Source organism: Anas acuta, chromosome 5, assembly GCF_963932015.1.
Source record: "Anas acuta chromosome 5, bAnaAcu1.1, whole genome shotgun sequence".
NCBI lineage: Eukaryota > Metazoa > Chordata > Aves > Anseriformes > Anatidae > Anas > Anas acuta.
The window spans coordinates 17232251-17254868 of NC_088983.1; the positions used below are offsets into that span (position 1 = coordinate 17232251).

The window sequence follows — 22618 nt, forward strand, 5'->3', positions numbered from 1 at the left end:
CAAAATGGAGGCCAGGATATCAAATGTGTCACAAACAACGGAGACTACCGTCAGGATTTAATCTTTTACTGGATGTTAATCGGAGTGGTCTGCTACAAGCCTCTAACTTGTAACTCCCTGGTGCTGGGAATTGTAAGTCCGTAACTATCTGATTCTACACTCCATCCTAAGCATCTGCTACTGCCCCCTGCCAAAGACAGGAGACTGAGCCAAATGGACCTCTGGGCTCAACTACTACGGAAGCTTTTAGACCTTTACATAAAACAAACAAACAAACAAAAAACTGGTGAAACTCTAACAAGGTTTAAGGACAAAAAATAGTTCTTTTAATATATAAACATTTTGTAGTAATTTTAATGCAATATTTTTGCAGATCTCCAAATTTAACTTAATTATCAAATATCACAATGAAAACCTCTATTTTTAGTAGCATACTCATATTTAGGAGGGAGCTAAGATTGTATTTCAAGATAGACCACAGTGGCAGTGCATTTTGGAAAGAGTTAGTAGTAGAACATAAGATTTTTTTCTTCTGAAGCCTCTAGTTATGCAAACTGATTTTGTCCCAAGCATTCACAGATCTCAAACAGCTGGTGATTGGAGAAGTAAGAGCCCCACATATTTTAAAGTAGATGTAGTGCTGGTGAAGAGAGTCTGACAGCCACTAAAACTGACCATTTTCTTATACAAAACCAGTTAATTTTAGTAAACAGGATTTCTTGCACTTCTCAGAAAATTGTAGCATGATTTCGCACTTGAAGTCACAACACAGGAATAAATTTATCCTTGAAGCTTTTTACATTCATATCGTTCTGAATCCTTTACAGGATAGTCTAAATACAGTGCGGATGCTGGTTAACCAGGAATTCCCCAAAGTCACCAAAAGACCATGTGAAAGCAGTGACTGGGCACGATTTAGTGGCTGATTCCATCTACCCATGAGCAAGTCACAGCTCCCTGGCCCTCTGGAAATTACCTTTGTAACTGATGGAAGTGCAGATAGCCAGGTCTTCTTCTTCAGTAATTGTGGAAACCCCACAGCTTTCCTCAGGTAGCGATCATGTATTTCACAGGTGCTGAGAATATACAGAGCACATGCAATGGCATAGCCTCCCCAGTTAGAGACACCTGCAAAAGAAAGTCACCATGAAACCGAAGTGTTAAAAAAAATAAATGACAGTTATTGCAAACATACCTAACCTTCATAAGTCATAGAGCACTTACAGATGAGTCACGCAGTGATTCTGAAATGGAACTGGGATATGAATTAACTGTTGACATCAATTTGGAACTTTTAGAAATATACAATTCCTTAAGATATTAAAATATTTTTATTAGTATTTCAGATTAAATTTCTGCAGGTTTCACTTACTATGAAATCCATGAACTTTTGAAGAACTATGTAATAGCCTGGTGTCTTTTGCTGTTGATGATACAGAGGTAGGAGATTTTTGATATCCTAAACCATGTAAATTTTCATTGAAGTCAGATTTTATGGTAGAACGCTGTACCATTCTAGAGAGTCCCTTTTTGGTCACAGATGATGACGGATTAAAGGGTTCAGTTACTTTATCAGATATGAAGTTCAGGTGAAATTAATTGTGTCTCAATGATGTGTCCTTTGTTTAAGTATTGTATACAGAAAGACGTTCTAATGTAGTTAATATCCGTGAATTGTCTGCATGCTGTGACTAAATCACTCCACACACTCTTGTTTGACCGCTTCTTTGTCAAGGCTATATTGGAGAATGTTAGATTTGAAACTTGCTGTGGGAAGTTATCTCTGCTGCCTGGCACCTTTACCAGAGATGTAGAACAGACAGATTTTCTAAAGTGTGGAGGTTGTTTCAGTGCATGTAATTTTCCACACAAACGTCTAAATATTCCCCTCACTTGCCTGTGCAGGGTCTGGGTGTGACAGTTGCTTTCAAGGTAAAAATCACCAGATTTTCCAAAACAGTGACTGTAAGTAACATGTAGATTAAGTCATAAGAATTAGATATAATTATCACCACAATCCCATTTCTTCCCTCAAAATTGCTGTTCTAGTATCAGCAGTGCTCTAACTTAGGTTAGAAACTTGAGCTCGAGTACAATATGGCCCATTCACTTCATAAATTGGTCCTTGCTGAGCTAATCTCGCAATAAATTATATTTAATGCTTGTTAAGATGTTACAGTAGAAGAGAATTTTGAGCTATAACATCCAAATTATGTTGTATATTAAGAATGTACTTATGTCTTGGAGTGGCTGCTGAAAGAATTTATCATCTCATCTAAGTGCAATATGGCTGATTTAGGCCTGACAGGGTCACACCCACAGAATTTTATCAGCTATACTGAAAATTCATATGTGCATAGACTATTAAAAAAAATCCCAGATAGATCACTTCTGCAGTCTTCCCTGTTTTATATACTGTGTGATTTTTTCAAGATTATTCAGGATTTGCCCAACTGTTTCCGATGAAATGCTCTTTCTTGACAGAGCATCCTCAACTTTCAGTCATTCCTGCTAGAACAGTAGAATCTTAATTATTCAAGTAATGGACAAAATACAGAGACAGGTTTGTTAGTGATGACTTGATCATACAATAAAAAGGCCAATATAAATTAGTTGGAAAGTCAGGTGTTTCCTTTTCAGTTCTCTTTGCAACATCAACTTTCCCACACCCCAATATTCCCTTACCAGCTACAATGGTAAAATCAGCTTCAACATCACAGGCTATAGTATCTCCATTTTTTATGTGCTTCTTTACAGCTTCTTTTACTTTGCCCATTCCTAATTCATTTCCTCCATCTCCAACACCTTTATTAAAAAAGAGATCAAATGAGTATGAAGCCAGCATATAGCTAACAATCCATTTATAAAGCAGCCACTGTCTTTCCCAAGTCTCTGTGACAGTTCATAGCTCCAAATGAGATGATTTGTATTTTCATCAGAAGTATCTATAAACATAAGATCATGAAAGAAATGCCGAAAGCATCACATTACCACATGCTAACCTGTAAGTGTATATACAGTGCGTGCTGTACTGGTGCAGGTAAAAGAAAACAAAATTATCAAGCATTCAGGAACTGCAGACAGAACTAAAGACAGTAAACTTAAACAAGTGTTCTACATAATTAATTATCACAAGTAAATTAGTACAGATAAAGAAAGAAGATAGAAAATAAATACTAAATAAACTTGAAAAAATAGCCTACAATTCTACAGCAAATCAAACAGAGAAAAGTTAGTCTTGCTATGAGCTTTAAGAGAAAAAAAAAGAGAGAGAGATGAAAAGTAGTAACTATTGCAGAAAGATATGGAAGAAAATATATAGTTATTTTCAAAAAGAATGACTTACTGCACTGGCAATGCATACAAAGAGCTCAATGCTGTGTAACATTACCTTTTTTAAAAAAAAATATATGAAAAAAATAGCATTTTGTTTAAAGTGTTTGTATATTCAGAGGGTGAAATCTCAAATTTTGTTGGTCAAGTAGAAATGCTGTATATTTGTCTGCCAGAAATCAAGAACATCAATGACTTCAGTAAAATCAGTGAGACCTATGTTATTTCAGAAACGTTCTGGGCAACATTATATTTGGAACATTAGATTGTAAGGTGTCACTCAGAAACCTGGAGATCAAGATAACGCAAACTATCAACTTAATAACTTTCTTTAGTCTCTTACCAGTATATAAAAAAAAAAAAAGTCAAAAATAAATCCAATTATTTAAATGGAAATTTAAATTCTCTTTTACCTGTTAGTTTAAATTGCTTCTTCTCAAGTTTATCCTAGTTAATGTTTGTGAAAAAGAACATCAATTTCTAGCACAGTGAAGAGCTCCAAATCCTTACTGTAATGTATGGCATTTGAATTTGAAATAAGGCTGTTCTGCATAGTATGTGTTACAAAAATTACAGAGAGAAATTACAGTATTTATAATTTACACTTTAAGTGATGAAAATTGATAAATTTAACATGTTTACTAACTGCATAAATGTCTCACATAACTCTATAATAAACTTCTTATGTAAGTGAAATTCAAAGTTATTTCTCAGCAGCAGTTTCGTATTTAGATCCCAAAGTCTGTACAGTCAAGGTGAGCGTAACAGAGTGACACACAACCAAATGACTGAAAAGGATTTTCATGGCTAAACCTAAAGCAACTTTTTTTTTTTAATTTATTTTACAAAACAGGCATAATCTGTTGGCAAACATGTAAAGCTTGACACATATTTTTCATGAGTGCTTATTGTTTTGCCATGAAACAGATAAACTTTTTTTTTGCTTAGAATTCTCTGCTTTAATAAACTGCTCATGTTTATTTCAGTGTTGGGATTTAATGGTGCCTTCTAAAATCTGTTTTGTTGATAGTAAGTTTCATGTAGCTAATGACATAATCATGGTGCACCATTCATCATATATAAATATGGCAGTTATTACTGTTTTGTAAGAATCCGTGTTTTGATATTTTGGTATATTCAAAATTCTGCTCTTGATCTTTAAAGGGGTTAAAACGAACTCTGTCTTTAAGGACAATCAACAGTTTCTTTAGCAGTGAAAGATAACATTGGTTAACAGTTGGTAGATCTACTGCTTTGGATGGAACCCATTTGCATTTCACTGGGAAGAAAACATCACATCTTTCCACATCGAACAATTTCATGCACCATCTGTTTTCTTCTTCCTCTACACTTTTACAGAGGACAACACTTTCTTATAGGTTTTCCAGAGTGAGATTCACCTGACAAAACAGTTGTGTACATATGAGCTAGTCAGTTAGACTTCTTTGAAAGTCAGCAGAGAGACACGGACCCTTCAAACATTCATCTCATCCCACTGCAGAAATCTCAAATGCACGTCTGAAAATAGAAAAGGAGAAATTTCTTCTCCTAAAGGCCTGAGTGCTTTACAGGCAGAGGAAATACAGTTTTGTCGTATCTTCTGCATAAGCTTTCGCTGACTACATTAGTTTCTGAAACTGAATTCCTGAAAAATGCAGAAAATGCCAGTCTTCTGTACTAAAAATCATTTGTGTGAAAGGGAAATTGAATGTGATTTTTTTTTTTTTTAATGCAGGTCTTCAAAAAGCATATATAATTATGTCAATTGTATGACAGCTGAGAAAATTATCACGTGGTTTTGGTAACATCTCAATCTTTTATTTCAACTTTTTGTGGAAATGACTCCTTCCACCTTCACTGTTTCATGTCTTCTTATTTTGTATATTCGTGAAAGTCTCTGCTTTGTATATTCCTGAAGGTTGCACTTAAAATCACATTTTTTATGATATTACTCCATGAAATTGTAGGCATTGTTCATGATTTGTCTGTGGTCAGACTCATACATCAGATTTATTTAAACTTCTACTTTTCAATGAAAAATCTGACAATTAATCAACACGTAACATACGTTCTACTCTTTCCCTTCTCTACCTACTGACACAGTGCAAAGACTTCTGCAATACCGAAAACTCTTTTTAGTATCCATTTCTAGTATACAAAGTTATCCAAGTTAACTTAAAATCAGGGATAAGGTAATTGAAATTAACTGCAGCAGATAAAGTTCTCAGGCATTTTGCTCAACATCTTTATGAAAGACATTATTCTATCCTTATTCAGTCAAATCTTCAGCTTCTCTGCTGATTGCCAACAGAGTGCCATCTAGAGTGCTTCTTTTTGAACATTGAATGTTAATCCTTAGGAACAGGGCAAATATTTTCATTAAATCTGAATAAAATGTATTGCAAATTTTAAGATGGTATAAAAAATACCTGTGAACTCTACTGCTACACAGCTTTTAAATAAGATTCCAATACACTGCGACCAGACTATGCATTATCTCTGCAGGAGTGCTCTACACTCTCTGGAAACATATGAAAGACATCATTGTTAAGAAGTCAGAGTTTCAGTGCCTTTGGTGATACTTAGGAGTGAGTCCACAGCACAGCAAAAAGAAAAAAGGCCAGACCAGCAACCATGTTCTAAAGCGACTGAAATCAGCCTGGCATGGACACTTTATGTCTAATTTTGTTTCAAATGTTTATATAGATCACGTATCTCCTAACTCCATTTTGGGCCACACAATGCAGCAGGATGCATTTGTTTATACAAGAACTTTATACAACACTTCATATATATACACCCAGGAATCCTTGATCTTTGGCATATTCTTACACAGCCAGATACAACTAGGGTTTTTGGAAGAAAAAAAAAAAAAGGACTATTGACAAAAGAGAGGAGCACTGTGTTGACAAAAGATCTTTAGATTTATTAGTTGATGCTAATGTAGTTTTGGTAGGAAGGACAACGTACTCTTTTAAGGATCATTTTTTTATGCTCATGTTTTCTTAGAGAAGGGCCTATTATACTAGATGCAGCTATGATATTCCTGCTCAAGAGAATCTATCATCAATTGCAACATAAGTGAATGTTCTGTCCAGACTGCTCTTTTAATGCAGGTATAACAACCATAAAAATGACTGCAATATTTCTATGCTGCCTTTCACATGCAAAATACAGAATGTACAGATGTCACTGTCAAAACCTACACTTAGGGGAGCATATGTACGCACACTCACATATAGATAATATACACATCAGAGCTTAAGTATTTGTCTTTAAATAACTTTGAATTCAACTCCTCCATAATTTTTTTTTGGATGTGAGCACCCTTTCATAAAAATCTGTAATTTTTCACTAGCGACTCTCCCTTTAAATTCAACCAAGAGAAACAGCTGTAGTCCTCAAGCAATTACTCAGCACCTGCCTCCTGATCTGCAGGACTTCCAGTAAGTAAGAGTTCCTGTTTTATGCTTTTCTTGCTTTTGAGACCATAATGCAGTCATACCTGTTGTTGTGACTCCTGGAATGGTTTGTGCAGCTAAAAATAGGTCATCTATGGGATCCACTAGATGTTTAATATTAACTTTCCTGGCATTGTAGTAATTGCCATCAGCAGCCATTCCAGCACGCTCTATTGCTATCAGGTGATCAAATCTGGTTAGAGACAGAGTAAAAGAACAGAAGAATGGAGTCAAATCTTTGATTCTCACCTATAATAATTTTGTGTTGGGTACTTCTCCTGTTGTACTTGGTTCTACTCTTTGAGTATTTGTGATGTAAGGTAAAACTTGGATACTGAATTGTTGTTTCTACTTGCAGTTCTCCATAGTTCTTTTTCAAAGGTTAGTCTAGTTTCTTTATAGCTTTAGTGCAACTTCATCAAACCACATTTGCCACCAACAAATAGGGAAGTTCCTGATATCTTCCTAAGCAGAAATCCTTTGGATCAGCCATCTGGGCTTGCTCTTTTTCGTGTTAAACTATATAATATCTCACAATATAAATCTTGTGTTTTCAAGCAGAACAAAAAAGTGTCTACTTAATGAGGATGTAAGTCCTTGTTGGTGTAAATGTAGTCTCTGCTTAAATAATATTGTTTGGAAAATGTTCACTTGCATCTAGTTAGGGAGTTTTTTGGTTTGGATCTTCAGATCTTGGGGCTGTGGATTTGAGAGACTCTTTTTATTTTTAAAGTCCTTGCTTGTTTTGCTAGCTACAAAAGTACACAGATGTACTGCAGATGTCCAATGCTTTAAGCAGAATTTTAGTACTCAGTTCTGCCACTGTATGTTAGAATTAAGTTATTTTTCTTTCATTTCTCCAATTTTGCTGTCAAGAGGTTACTAATTCTGTTGAATTACTTCATGTTTTTGTGTGTGGGTATCTACAGTGACTCAGGAGACCTCAAACAGTGTAGTTGTCTACTTTAAAAAACCACTTACTTTAGCTTATTGGAATTGTGGGATCAATTGAAATAGAAACTGGCTGTAATTGAATGATGCATAGCTATAAAAAATGCTTTTAAAACAGTACCTAAAAACTCAAGACGGTATCATGCTGAACTTAGAGCATACGCCAACCAATACATTGGTGAAGCAAATACCAGAGTGAAAGATCTTTTTATTAAGAAGAACAAATGGAAGGCAACAGCGTTGAAATGCTGTACAGGGAAAGATCAATAAAAATGAACAATATATGCCTATTTAAAGGAAACTTAAGTTGCTTACTAAGTAATGAAATGTATTCTTCAGTGCTTTAACCATAATCATGTGCTTGTATAAACCTGAATTTCTGCACAACATTTTACACTGGACACCACGTATGCGAACTGTTTAAATCAATATTCAGAAGTGCATGCATACTTCTGTAACTTTGGTTTTGTCTGCCTAAAGACAATAGGACAATCACTTTTGCAGTATTAGTAAATCTCAACTGTTTTTAAGTCAGATCCAATTTCCCAGTTGTCAAACATGAGCCAAAGCTGTAGAAAGCAAACAAATTCTTTTCCCAGCTCCTTAACTGACTCTACCTCTCTGCATCCTAATATTTATGCTGATTTAAAAACTGGGAAAAAAAAAAATATATTATGCAATGTATATGCATATTGCTGTGGAATAACAGCTGAAAAGCTTTTAGATTTTTTTGAAGAAAAAGAGCTATTGATATGTGAAGTATCAATTCTTTTTGTACCCCAGAAGTGCATACTCTTAGAATAACATGGAATTCTGTATGTGTGCTATAATACCAATATTCTGCTTCAAAGTTTGTTCCGTTAATTCCCATTCTTAAGGATTTACTTGCAAGCATTACACCTTCTTAAGTCACATTTATTTATAACACTATGCAGTAGAAGTGTGACCCATTCTCAAAAATTGAATAAATGTACCTCGGTCTTCTGGGATTCCCATTCTCACACAAAAACCTCAAAGCTGAATCAGCATTTTCCCTTTGATAACTCAGTAGAGGGACAGGTCGCTTCAGGATTCCTAGAGGAAAATAAAATACAATTCAGATACTATGTACCATTTTTTTTTGGCGTGTGTTTCAGTAATTATTTTTTTTCCTAGGTAGAATAGTTAGAATATTCAGGCCTCAGTGGGTTTACACAGTTCCTGATAAGCTCCCTGCATCCTTGCTTTTAATGAAATTCATTTAGTTGTTAGTACTGATAAAGGGGACCTTGGGATAGAAAACAGGTCTACTAGAATAAGAACAGGCATCCAGAATTCATCACGAACGGCTAACCCAGATGCACAAACATTAACTTGGTGCCAGCTTCATTTAACAAAACATAACAATGCTAATCAGAGGTTCAGGATGAATGGTGTGTTCATTCTCTGAAAGAAAAAAAAAATCTGTAGTAAGTTACAATGAGAATACCTGAAGTGAACCTTGGCTCAAACTAGGAAGATAAAACTGGAAAAATGTATGTCTTACCTAGTTGAACAGCATCGTCAATAATCTTTTTATTCAGATCCATGGCTCTCTGATCTGTTACTATAGCAACATCTTTCTCCAAGGCCTGCAGCATGGCCGCGACGGCGAGGGCTCCAGGGGGCCCATCATTTTCTTCTGGTGGCTCGTAAGAGAAGTGGGTAGGAAATCCAGTTGTTATCAACACTGACCGAGCATGGGAGATAGCCAGGCAAGCCTTCAGCAGCTCATCTGGGCGGTGTAAATGAATTATACCCCGATCTCCTACAAAAGTATTTTTAAAGATATATATTTTTAAGAGAATGGTATACTTCAGTACGTTGTTCTCCTTTTGAAGTTTCTGTTTGGGTGAATCTGCGTACTTTAATGACATAATACGGGTAAAAATAATACAATAAAAAGAAAAACCTCTGGTCAAGACAGGAACTGGGCTAATTTCCTCAGGAAACCTAGGAAGGTGTAGGATATGAGTAATGAAAATAACGAGCTGTGTTTCCAGGTTAAGAATTCTGGTTAACCGGGTTTTGAAAATTACTATGCTAGGGTTTCTAGGTATTGGTGTAAGTTGCGTGTTTTTTTCTTTCTTCCTAAAACCCATTGAATATCAACTCCCTTCCTTCCACCCTCTGCTTTCCTCTGATCTGTGGTTACAGTTGTGCCAGACAGTGTCTAACTACTAAACTATTTGCTTTACTACTAAAGCTAGCTTGCTACTCAGGCTTCCCCCATTTTATGGAAGATTCAATGCAGACCTCAGTTGAGTAAGCTGGTCCTTTGACTCTGCTTAACACTGTCCCTTTAGGAAAGAGCTAATTTCCAAATAAATTCAACTTACTTCTGTGGTTGATAATTTTATTGAGGGCTCAGATACACTGTGAGTTATGGGGGACTTGATAAACTCAATTACTACATTGGTATCTAGGCAATTACTAAAAGATCTTCCTGTTACATGTTATTTGACCTCGAGAAATAGGTGAATATTAGTAGATCTCTTGGGTCAGTCCCTACAGAGGCAACTCTGCCTATCTGTTTAAGTCTTTTATTATTGCAATATTTCCTATTCCCTCTCCTTTTCCCGACACTCAGAAACACAAGTGTGCAATGCAGTCCTTTAGATTTGCTCGCATTCCTGAAAACCATGGATACCAGCATGATGTGCTGATTATCATGGGCTGAAAGTGAGAGGCAAGTCCTCACTATTGTTTTCTAGTCTCCTTGTATCTTAATCTTTCTCACCTTTTTTCCCTCCTTTCCTGTTGTTGAACCAAGTTTCCTCTTTGTCTTTTTCTCACCATTCCTCCTACACAACATACAGGCAATATATAATTTATAGATAGTGGACAAAGAAAAAAAGTTCTCAACAAAACTCAAGTAACAGAAGCAGGGTATATTAGTCTTTGAAAAGTGGAGCGTATCAACTGAGATGAAGTACTACAGTAATGCAGCTACTCTCTTTTAGCAATAAAATGAGCTAACTCTGAAGTTAGGTCCGGTATTTCTGCAGAGCATGGCATTGTGCCATGCTGAACTGCAGAGAGTGGATAAAAGGAAGGGCCTTGTAAGTAAAAATAAACAGACCCAAATATAAGCACACAGCCCAAACCCTGAGCTTGGAAGAGCTGAGCATTAGCTGTTTTCCACTACTGCCTGTAAAAGATTTCAAAAAATTTATAGGAAAGTGAGATCAAAATTTACAGCAGACAGAGGGGAGTAACTCAATGTGCACTTTGGAAATAGTTGTGTTATTCTGTCTGTCTTTTGCTCCTGTATCCTCTAATTTCCATCTCTTCTCTCTTGTGCATGTACACAACCATACCTCTCAACCTTCTGAGAGGTATGTGATCAGGTCACTTTGGTCCATCACACAACACCTCAGCAACAAGTATGTCAGCAGAGCTTGATGTAGTTCCACCCATCAGAGAGGGATGTTTGAAAAACACATACAGCTACTGGAATATCCCAGTAAGAAAATAGCAGTCATGAATATATGTAAAGAAATGTACTATTTACTCAACAGTGAATACTTACATAGCTCTTACTGCATGCTGAGGTGCCCTGCACTTATCAATTTCAGATTTATTCAGCAACAGTGCTTATTCCCTGTGGATGCTCCAGTCTGCTGTAAACAGTGAAGCTTCTGTGTATTTTGAAAGAATGCAGTAATCACATTTAAATATGTTCTGTTACCCATAAGGTTGAATGATTTTGGTCAAACTCTGATATATATAGTAATGAAAACAACACAAAACTAGTTACATTAACTCACAGTAATGCACAAATATTTTTTTTAAATCTTAAAATTGCCTTTAGGTTTTTATTGCATTCCTGAATTTTGTGGGCATCTATACAAGCACAATAGATATCATAGCAAATCCACTCAAGTAAGAGGTTTTTTGTTTGATTGATTGTTTTTACCTGGGTCTATTCCGATTAAGTTCTCCAGATTCTTTATCTTTTGTGTTGCTTCTGCTGACACCATACTATAATGCAAAGGATCTTGTGAAATGCAGTAGACTTGTGGGACTTCACTTGAGGACCCGACTGTAACACTGTCATTCTTTAGGTCAGTGATGAACATGCAGCCAGGAGAATGAGTAAAAGCTAATGGAGATCCTAAAACAGGCGAAAAAGATTCAATTAAACACTTTGTTATTGTGTTATATTGAAATACCAGAATGATAAAATCTTGAGAAGCAATTTAACAACACAGAGTCCCTGCCTGATGACACTTACAAAACAGGTGATATTTTAAGATACACTGCAGCAATAAATATACTTTGAGGAAAGAAATGTATGCATATACATCTGAAAATGTTTACACTTCTGAAAAGCTCATGTGGGTAGTTGAGAGCAGGTTTTTTTACACTATCCTCTTTAGTATAAGCTTCAGGCAATTTAGGAACTGAACGGTGGTACCCTTCAAGAAATTCAGTCAGGAATTGGCAAGTCTGAAAACTGGGTTTGACATGCATGAAAAAAACTAAGAACAAGTTAACACTGAAGTTTGCACAGGGTGTTGGTGATACTGTTTCTGTAAAAATAAATTGTCTAGATTCTAAACTGCTGCAGGAAGCTACAGTGTCTCTCTACCTTTGAATACAAATTTAATAGTGATATGGAAAAGCTGTGACAACTCCCTGCTGACAAGTAGTTGTCCTGTATCAGATTAAAAAAATGGGGAGGTTTAATATGCCTCACCAAACCATGTGTATAGACAGTAATTTTGAGGAGCTAGCAGATGGATCTAAAGTACAGGTACTGCTGCTATGGCAGGATTTTAACTACCTAGCTGAGAGGGGAGCACAGCAAGATACAAACTGTAAAAGAGCTTTTGGAATCCATTAATGACAACTGTTTTTAATACAAGAAATGAAAAAATAAACAGAAGTAAGAATCAGTTCCAGGCCAAGGCGTGATAGATAGCTGCTTAGGCAACAGAGGCTGGTAATTTTTTCCTCCTTTCTCCTTTCATGCATCCTGCATCACAGGGAAAACTGCTAGGGAACACAGGAGAGAAGGTAGGCTTTTCACCTTGGATTTTGGAGTGGAGAACAGGGGTTGTATGTAAGAACAAAATGACAACAACAAAAAAGCCTCTGTTCCTAGTGCTGAATGTATTTACAACACTTGCTGAGACCAGTCAGATAACCAACTGTAGGGTACCACAAGGGTTTTGCAGATCCTGCAGGGAAAGCAGGATGAAATGGATGACTTCCCAGGGCTCTCCCAGTTATACTGTTTATCACCAGTAAGCTTTTTTTTCTAACTAAAAATTTGAGGTTTCCTTCCACACTTGTGATTTAGAGCAATATATAACACTGTCACTATGGTTTAGTTGCATTTTCTTGCCCTTTGAATGCATGCCTCTAATAAGTGAGTGGATAAAGTGCAGGATCACAACTCTTTACAGAGGACAAGGATTCCATTATATAAAGTGTGTCACATTTACTTCATTTTGGAACAAAAACTAAAAGTTAAAAGTTCTTCACAAGACAATTACAAAGTCCTTTCCAGGTCAATCAGTTTGCTAGTTCTTGACAAGATGGAAAGATATCTGGCTGCTTTTTTTGGCTTTCCCTTTTACTATTGTTTTTCTGCATTGTGGTACAAAATAATACTTCAAAAGTTTAAAAAAGAAAACTTTTAAGTTCCTAGTTTTTAGTGATGCTCAAAAATGATGTTTTGATGCTGTCAGAGCTTTAAGTTTCTGACATTTCACAATGGAAAATAGTCCTATTAAAGGTGGTTTTTGTTTGTTTGTTTGTTTGTTTGTTTGTTTGTTTTTTATTGCTTGGCTGGGGCTTTTTTAGCTGACCCTAGGGCTCTGCAATGCAAATCAAGCCTATCAGACAACTCATCCAGTCCACTTATTAAAAAAATAAATAAAAAAGAGATTGAAGGATGATCTTAAAGTTTCCAAAGACTGTACATACTGCAGTTGATGACTGCTTCTACTCCTGTTACACCACAGGCCCAAAACACCGGAATATCACCAGGGTGAAGGTGAACTGGATCTCCATAGTCTGGTTTGGAAAGATCTTGTATTCCCAACAGACCTGTCATTGATCAACAATAAACCCATCACAGATTTCAATCAAGCAGCAATATTACAAAAGGTGGGAGGGGACATCAAACATCATCAAGCAACACAGCTAGAATTACAACAGTGGCAAATCCCACCACTGAAGTGGCATATTTAGTTTGCTTTCAGTGCATGTCCCCAGATCCTGAGCTGTCTTGTTTTCCCTTTATCTGTGTGACATCAATAAACATGTATTCACTTTATTTCTGCAGCAAAGTACAAACTAGATGTGTATACCGAGTTCCCAAGATATTATAAATCTTATCTATCAACAAAATAATTATATTATTTTTTGCTCTGGTAGACAAGAACAAATAACTGCAATGCAAAATGGGTTGTTTCTAGAACACATTTTCTGCTACTTTAGCTTCCTATCTTCTCTAGCTAAAGAAATAAGGAGTCTTTTACCTCTCTGGCTTAGGTAATTACATCTCACTCTTAGCCAGCTTTCATTAAATTGTCTTTTGCTTTAACAAAGCAAACACCTACTTCTTTTCTGGGTCATTCTAAGCACTTGCTCTCTTCCCCTTGCTTTTAAATTCCTGAGATGCTAAAGTTTACCACTGTCTTTTCTGGAATTAGTTTATACAATCTGTATATATATTCATTTACTCTTTTCTGTTAAAAATTAACACATAATGTATTCCTTCACTTTCCCAATCTCTACCCGAAGTAATGATTTATTACTCATTCCTCAGATTTAACCACTCGGACCAAATATATTACTGGGTTGTACTGTTACCAATGACATGTCTTTCCATACTCTGCAACGTGATCAGGCTGTGTACACAGCTCTTGAGACTACTGATTGACTGACAAATTTCTGACAGCAGAGGGGATTTTTTTATAGTGATCTATCTCCATCCTATAGGTGGTCTATATCTCCCTTCCCTCCTTCCTTTTCCCCAAACAGCCTCCTGTTTATCTTTTTTGTTTTCAATCTTTCCTTGCAAAGAATAGGCCTGGACTTGTTCGAGCTGTTTAAAAAAAAAAAAAAAAGTCATATTTCTACTTATTCTGTCTTAAGTGTTTTGCTCAATGTATCTTATTTCAGTATTTTTAAAACATAATATGGTATTTTCTTTCACAGTCATCCATGAAGACACAAAATGCCTCCACACATACTTTTCCCCATGCTGTCAGTCACTGCTACCCTGTTGCTGGGATCTTTGACAACAAGAAAGTATTCACACATAAATGAAACTGCATACATTTTAGGAGGATATGATTACATGTTTTAGCAAAACTGTTTTTGCCATATAACTGCCTTTATCCATGAATTCTGTGTTTTGTTCATTCAAACCTATCTCCCCACCCCGACTTCAATTCAGGTTTGTGACCATTAGAAAGGATTAAAACATAAAAAAGGCAGTGCAAGTATTTTATTCCTACCACTTCTCATGGCTCCCCCTTCAGCCATTTTTATTGACAATAAAGCATATGTAGAGTGAAACATGAAAAACACTGACCAGGGTCACCTATATGAACTGGTGCTCCATGAGCTTCTTTTAGTTCAGATGTTGCAAGCACAGCTGCTTCCAATTTGCTTTCAGGAATAGGTCTCATCGTGACTACTAAGTTGCAGCAAAAAGTAGAAATACTGTAGCATGGCACAGCTGTCTGTCAGTTTAAAAGAATCAAAAGTATTAGAAGAAATAAGCCACAATACTAGCATTAATTTTATTTTTTTTTTTTCCAAAAAACACACATTTTTCTTAGCATTTTTTTTTTTTAATTCTTGCTTCAGCACATGCAGCATCCAGCATGGTGAGCTCAGTATATTCTGAATATTGTCAGAAAACAACCCTCTGCTCCCTATGTAGAAAGTGAAAAGCTAAAAAAAAGTATAGTGGTGACAAATCAGTTTGGTCTGAATCTGTTATCTCTACTGGAATTCAGAGAAACCATGATGCTCTGCAATGTGCAAGAGTCAAGAACTGCTGCTGCTGCCAGTACCCTCTTCTAAAGAAGCAGCATGCCAGTTGTACACACACAACATCTTTTGTGCCTCTAGAAAGGATCTATGGAATTCATCAACTTTTCTGACTAGGATGCTGAAATCCTTTTTCTATTCAGAAATAAAGCAGCCTTGCTTTTTAGAACAGAAAGTCGGAGATGTAAATTGCATTTGAACATAAATGAGACGTAGACAGCAAGAGCTGCATAGGCAATGTTTATACTTTTTTTGTTATATCTGTCACCAAAGAAACGCACTGTACATGTCTTTGAAATACAGATGAAATTCTCCTAAGTCTAAAATGTCATAATCAGGTATATAATTGTAACTTTTTTCTTTAAGCTTCATAGGTCTCACATAAAACACATTTGTTTCTTTAGTTTGACCAGCAGTACAGCAAAATATTGTTAAATGATAACATTAAATAGAATAGTAATCTTTGTTTACCAGAACAGCATACTAATTGTGTGAAAAAGGCATGCAGATGCACTTTAATGTTCTTAATATTAAAGTGTCTACCTAGCAGAGTCAGGCTTATACTAGGACTTCTGCCCACATTAAAATCTGTGCTACACATCTTCTGATCACAGTTATAATTTTCAGTGCTATGGTAGACACCTCAGCTTTTTTAGGAACACCTGTCCCAGAGGCCTGGGTTTCTAGCAAATGTGGAGTTTAAAGGCTGTACAGTCATAGGAGAAATCCAAGCTGTGACTGTCATATATGCAGAGCAAACTGCTAATGCTAGTTAGGCATTGGGACGGGTTGCCCAGGGAGGTGGTGGAGTCACCATCTCTGGGGGTGTTTACGGAAAGGTTGGACCTGGTGCTTAGGGATATGGTTTAGTGGGTGACATTGGTAGTAGGGTGGTGGTTGGACCAGATGATCTTGGAGGTCTTTTCCAAGCTTAATGATTCTATAATTGTACTGTCAAGGCTTATAAAAAGAATATTCTTAGTACAAGCTAGAACTGGTGTGGAGAGTGGGACATATATAAAGGTGATGATCAGAATAGCACATGCTTCATAAGCTGAAACAGAGAAGGAAACAAGCACCAAATCCAAATGAAATGGCTGCCATTGAACACATGAAAAAACTGCCACTGTAAACAAAAACAAAAAAAATTTAGCCTTGCAGGAAGTTGAGAAAAGCACTGACCTGATATTTTACCCTATATTTTCATGCACTGAGCACTACTACCTGCCTAAAACTACTCTGCAAGTGGGAAAAAAAAGTTCTGATTTTGCACGATAGTTATATGGCCATAAGATGAATATGGACAAATATGGAAAAAGTTACAGCAAAGACTATATGTGTATCTACTTACCTTATACATGCTTACATTACATTCTTGTTCAACATTTCTTATAGGAATGCCAGCATTTTGGATTGCTTTTTCAAAAGAAAAGCTGCAGCCTAAATAGAAAGTCACCATGTCCTTAAGTTGTTCCGAATATTCCTTCAGACTTTTTACAGATCCAGTGAAGGCTCCATGCTCATACACTCTATACTGTGGGCAGTCAGTCCTAATGAAATAAGAAGTTATCACAGCTTTAACATGTGTTTGAAAACAAGGCACATGACCAGAATGATCTAAATTGACTTTAACCTACTATCAAACCACAAGATCCAGCCTACTTTGTCCATTTTGTTTCATTCTGAGTAACAATGAAAAAACACAGACAAAAACAAACACTTTATTCTAAACATAAACAGCATTCTACACAGCAAACAGAACATGTGAGAGTATCTTTGTATTTTTCCTTGTATTTTTCAGGTTTTACAGGTAAATGTCCATTACATGTATCATGCCTCAATGATTCCAAAATTAGGGAGCTGTTTTAAGTTTTCTTTTTCTTTTTGCTAGAGAAGTACATCTTTTAAATTTCAGAGACCCTTAAAAATATAATGTGGTTACCTTGCCTAAACATAAGTAAATTAATTCTGCTCAGACTGCAAAACTTCTACACAAAAATTCACTTTTACATTAGAGAAAAACTTGCATTATTGATAATTATGATAAGAAGTTTCTCAAGAACTAGATGATCAGGCTGATTCTACTCTTTTATACTCATGCACAGTTTTCATTCAAAGGTATAATTCCAAGAAAATAAACCTGTTCAAAATGTACAACAGTGAGAGCAGGTTATTCCCTGAAACTGATTTCTCCTAATCACCATCAGCACCCACTGCAGAATTTTGAGAAGCAGTCAGCCCGTACTTACCTGATATCAGAATCACTACTCAGAGAAGGACATTTCCAGTCACCTGGTTTGCTTCTGTACAGCAATGGCAGAGGTCCATTGTTTGCGTGACAGAACTTCTCAAAGTCATCAGCCAGGGACTTGTGCAAAATCACAATGTTAGCTTGTTTATAGCCTGAAATTGTGGAAGGTAGGAATGACTGCTTACTAATTCAGCTCCTTGTTTAAGAAACAAACTTTTCTGTATAGCTCTCTGTAAATGGTCCATAAAATTACCTGAAGGGAAATTTTATTTCAAAACTCTGTAATTGAATTAAAGAAATTTTAAAACTATTTTAAAAATTGTAGCCAGATGTACTCTGTATGTCAAGTAGTTCACAGCTAAAGTAGTAGGTAAACATGGAGAGTACTAGATTTTGAAGAATGCATAATTACTTTCCTAAACAATTCTATGAACTTACATATAAACAAAATTTATTCTATAACCTGAGAAATTAGTATTGTATAGGAAAATGTTTTACTTGTGCAAATGTCAGCACAGAGCCAAAAAAAAGGGGGGGTGGGAGGGGGGCTGTTACATACCACACTTTAAGCATTTTTAAGGTTTAATGCTAAGTTATAAATCATGGCCAGTATAACAGAAAAATGCTGATATTTTGTCCTCATGTAGCCCATTCCTTGACTATATAATTTTACCTTGGGCTGCAATTTAATAGACAAGTTACAGCTCAGGAATAATCTCTTGCTTAGCACACTGAAACTCAGACATTTCTAATATTTCTAATTTAAAAAAACAAAATGAACAGAACTGCTACACTTTCTTCACTCATAATCAGCTTTTATTTAAAACCTTACTGACTGCTACCACAAAACAGGTTCTAAAGATATTAATATTTGTGCAGTGTGTATCAGTTTGTCTTGAAAACTTATTAAATACTGTGCCAGGTATCAGACAGGCAAGTAAGAGTCTGTGTAGAAGCTCCCACTTTCCTAAAGACTGTGGTAGTCTGAACTTGTGACTCTGGTAGTCATCCAAGAAGCAGTCATTCACTTGAAATCAATGATCTTCTTTAAAAGGCTGTAGAAATTGGCCAAATTTTACTTTTGACCAAAGCCAACCAAGAAACCAAAAGATAAAGCTATTCCTGATGGAAAAAATGTAAAGCAAAGGCTTAAACTGAGGTAAGCATGTATTTGCATATTGAATGTGCCCACAAACTGCTCTTTTGGGACCAGCCAGCACAAAAATGCAGTTTATTACTAACAAAAGTTACTAAATACAGAAATAGCTTCTTGCTAAATACAGAAATTCATTTTTGTTAAATAAACATACTAAATTTACCACTGAATAAAATACTACATTGAGTTACCCTTTAGCCTCATTCCCTGCTGCCCATGTGAAATCCACAGGCACTTTCTACTTTGCTGCTGATATTCAGATTCTTAACCTTATGGTTTTAGCCAGTGCATTCAACTTAGACAACACTGAATTTAAAATACAAGTCACAGCTGACAGTCTGAATCTGTAGGCGACTTCCAAGCATACTGTAAACTCAGGAAGCTTCAGTAGTAACTCTTAGACAACTTTATTGCTACTCCTGATAACTATCCTTACTTTCTTTACAGATAAGTGTGTTGTTTTTTTTTTCCTCTTCTTCCCATATAAGCTTAAGTGTATATTCACACAATGTATCCAACATCAGGAACATATTCTTGAGCAGTGTTAATGAAGCTGGAAATGCTGATCAACTATGGCATTAGTTCAACAAACTAATATCCCAATTCAGAGCAGTTTCAAAAGAGTTTTTAATGTATTTGCTGAATGACAATGAAGGCAATAAGAAATAGTTATTTTAGTAGTATGGCTGAATTTGTTTTGGAAGTAAACTATTTTTTTTTCAAATGTAAAAGCTAACATGTTTAAAATCACTGCAGTAGCACATACATATACAAATACAGTTGGGGCAAACTGCAAATTATTAATGTTGTAACGTGTTTTCCATTAGTATTTTTCAGCTTACATACTGATAGAAAATAAGACTATTATTTCAAGACTCACCATGATTCTAAAATATGTGCCTTAATGTTCTTATATTAATGTTAGTACACACTGCTTTGCTCATCAGCTGCTTGCCACAGTATTTTTCATTACATTGTTACGTTTTAAAGTTGATCAAAACAACAACACAGGAATCTCTACTTCTGTAAAAGTTGAGCTATGAGAGAAGACAAAGATCAATTCTCCAGAATGCATTCAGTTATCTTAGTATAGACCTATTCTTTCCCTCTCCATATAATTCTCAATCTTCCTGAGTAAGTAATTTCCAACTTCTGCAACAAACGAAGCAGGAAACTATTTTTGTGACTGTACTTCTCTAAGCCTTTCCCAACGTGTATCCTATGCACTAAGTAAAGCAAGGTCTCTGTGAAGAACACAGTATGTGATCCTATAAATGTGATGATAGTGCGTGTAAGGAAAACCAGATTTAGGTAAAGATTTTTCAAACATTTTCTGCAACTATAATTTATCATTGACATAATTGGGAGCTGGAGGATACACGGTAGTTTTGAAAACAAAGTCCATGTAATTTACACAGGTAAGATGATTTCTCTGATGTAGTTCTATGATTTAAGAACCCAGTGCCAGGTGCTTACAATGTGATTTCAAAAACACCCAAGTGAGTTAAGAATTTAAGTCAGCTTGACATTTACTTCTGCTTTACTTCAGCTCTTTTGATAGTCCTAAACTCCTTTATAAACAAAGAAAGAAAAAAGTAAGGACATAGTTATGAAACTAAAATGGAGTCATTTTTTACTTTGTGCTGTTAGGTTTCCTTACCTTCTGCCATTCCAGAAGTATTACTGATACTGTGTCTGTTGCAACGAATTATTCTTCTTAGTACGTGAGGAAGGAGAGATTTCAAGCCTCCTGTCAAGAGCATCCTTTCAGCCTTAACAGAAAGATGTTATAATAATAAATTTAAACACAAATACATATATACAACTTCCTTTCCCTTCCTTTCCCTTCCTTTCCCTTCCTTTCCCTTCCTTTCCCTTCCTTTCCCTTCCTTTCCCTTCCTTTCCCTTCCTTTCCCTTCCTTTCCCTTCCTTTCCCTTCCTTTCCCTTCCTTTCCCTTCCTTTCCCTTCCTTTCCCTTCCTTTCCCTTCCTTCTTTCTTTCTCTCAAGTGCTGGAAAACTTAATTTCAATTTATTCCTGATGCCCCACCAAGCTTATTATCAGTGGGAAATCCTTAATTAAAACCCAAAAGGCAAATTAAAGTCAAAGGGCTGCTTCATTGACATTTTCTGATTAAACACAAACTGAATCTTTAGATAAATCAACCAGAGATGTGCATGTTAACATTCTGGATAAAATGCAATGTTTTGCTGGCCTGTAATACAAGAAACAGACTTCTTTTTCCCTGTTAAATATTCATTTCCTAGCGTACTCACCCTTCCAAAATTTGCTATAAGTTTAAAATGGCAAAAACATAAATGGATTGATCTACCAAGCTACAATCTGTAATATCATGTCTGCTGAAAATGCTTTCAGACAATTAGCAATATAACATTGTGGTAAAAGTAACTATAATCAGAAAATGTCATTTTGATACATTTCATATATATCATACTTTTCAACTACTCATTATGTAGAAATGATATACTGAAATTATAATGAGTACTCCTGTGGCTATTCTTCCACTGGGAAAACAGACATATAGAAGTCACTTCATACAATCTGGAGTAGAAATAGAGATAAGTACCCTAATTACAGTCAGTATCTGGCTCTTTTTACATCTCTTGAAGACTGAACACAACTTTTTTCTATAGTCTAATCAAAGTCAACAGAAAGCTTTTCCCTGAGCCTAAACTATCTAGAAGTGATTTATTATACAACTGCTAGGACTAAGTAAAATATAGTTCAGGGTAAAATAATAATTTGGCTCCTTATGATTTTAACCTTGATCACTTTTCATGGTCTAATTCAGAGATAACATACTTATCTAATCGTATGTTCATTCTAACTAAATAAACTGAATTACATTCCAAGCAACCAAATTACCAACCTCCAAGTTTTTCTTTAATTCAGAAGAAGCCATTCCTGATGTCAATTGTAAGAAGTAATAAACATTATAAAAACTGTGCTGCTTTTTAAAAAGATGCCAATCAATTAATGTACAATGCAATGTTACAACCTTCTGGCAAAAGTTAACCTTTCTGTTAAAAATCAAAGTTTTCTGTTAAAGTTTTCTGTTGAACTCAAAGTAAGAGCAGTAATATGTTTTGATGGAAATTATACTCTTATCATGGGTTGTCTGTCCAAAATGTTTCCCAAAGATTGCAGAATTCTGAGTGGTTATGTTGGGTGCACTGAAATTTAGAGTAAGCTCTGTATCTGGTCTTTGAAGCCTGTAATCCTTACTTCTAAAATGATTACATAACATTGCCAGCCAAAAGAAATCAGCTTACACATTTTTTTTCTGAACTCTAGCTTACTACTCTCCAACTCATCCCATCTTTTCTGCTTTTATATAACAGTCTATATGCTGCACAAAAAATAGTCTTCATTACAGAATTGTGAACAATTTCAAGCACATGCTTTAAAG

At 35.7% G+C, this 22618-nt stretch overlaps 1 protein-coding gene across 8 annotated transcripts in view; it reads right to left on the reverse strand.

Moving 5' to 3' along the window:
* The window catches only part of DGLUCY (D-glutamate cyclase), a 43936-nt gene that overhangs the window by 6317 nt on the left and 15001 nt on the right, over window positions 1–22618 (reverse strand). For 7 of the 8 annotated variants that reach the window (XM_068682949.1, XM_068682952.1, XM_068682954.1 and 4 more), the window contains 11 exons: window positions 20850–20961; window positions 18032–18185; window positions 17134–17332; window positions 15319–15469; window positions 13701–13823; window positions 11683–11880; window positions 9271–9531; window positions 8720–8819; window positions 6839–6987; window positions 2686–2805; window positions 977–1128 (listed from right to left, as the gene is read on the reverse strand). In XM_068682949.1, the coding sequence (XP_068539050.1) occupies window positions 977–1128; window positions 2686–2805; window positions 6839–6987; window positions 8720–8819; window positions 9271–9531; window positions 11683–11880; window positions 13701–13823; window positions 15319–15469; window positions 17134–17332; window positions 18032–18185; window positions 20850–20961 (1719 nt within the window). Of the gene's footprint in view, window positions 1–976; window positions 1129–2685; window positions 2806–6838; window positions 6988–8719; window positions 8820–9270; window positions 9532–11682; window positions 11881–13700; window positions 13824–15318; window positions 15470–17133; window positions 17333–18031; window positions 18186–20849; window positions 20962–22078; window positions 22217–22618 lie in introns of those variants that run through there. The other variant, XM_068682950.1, reaches the window with a different exon arrangement.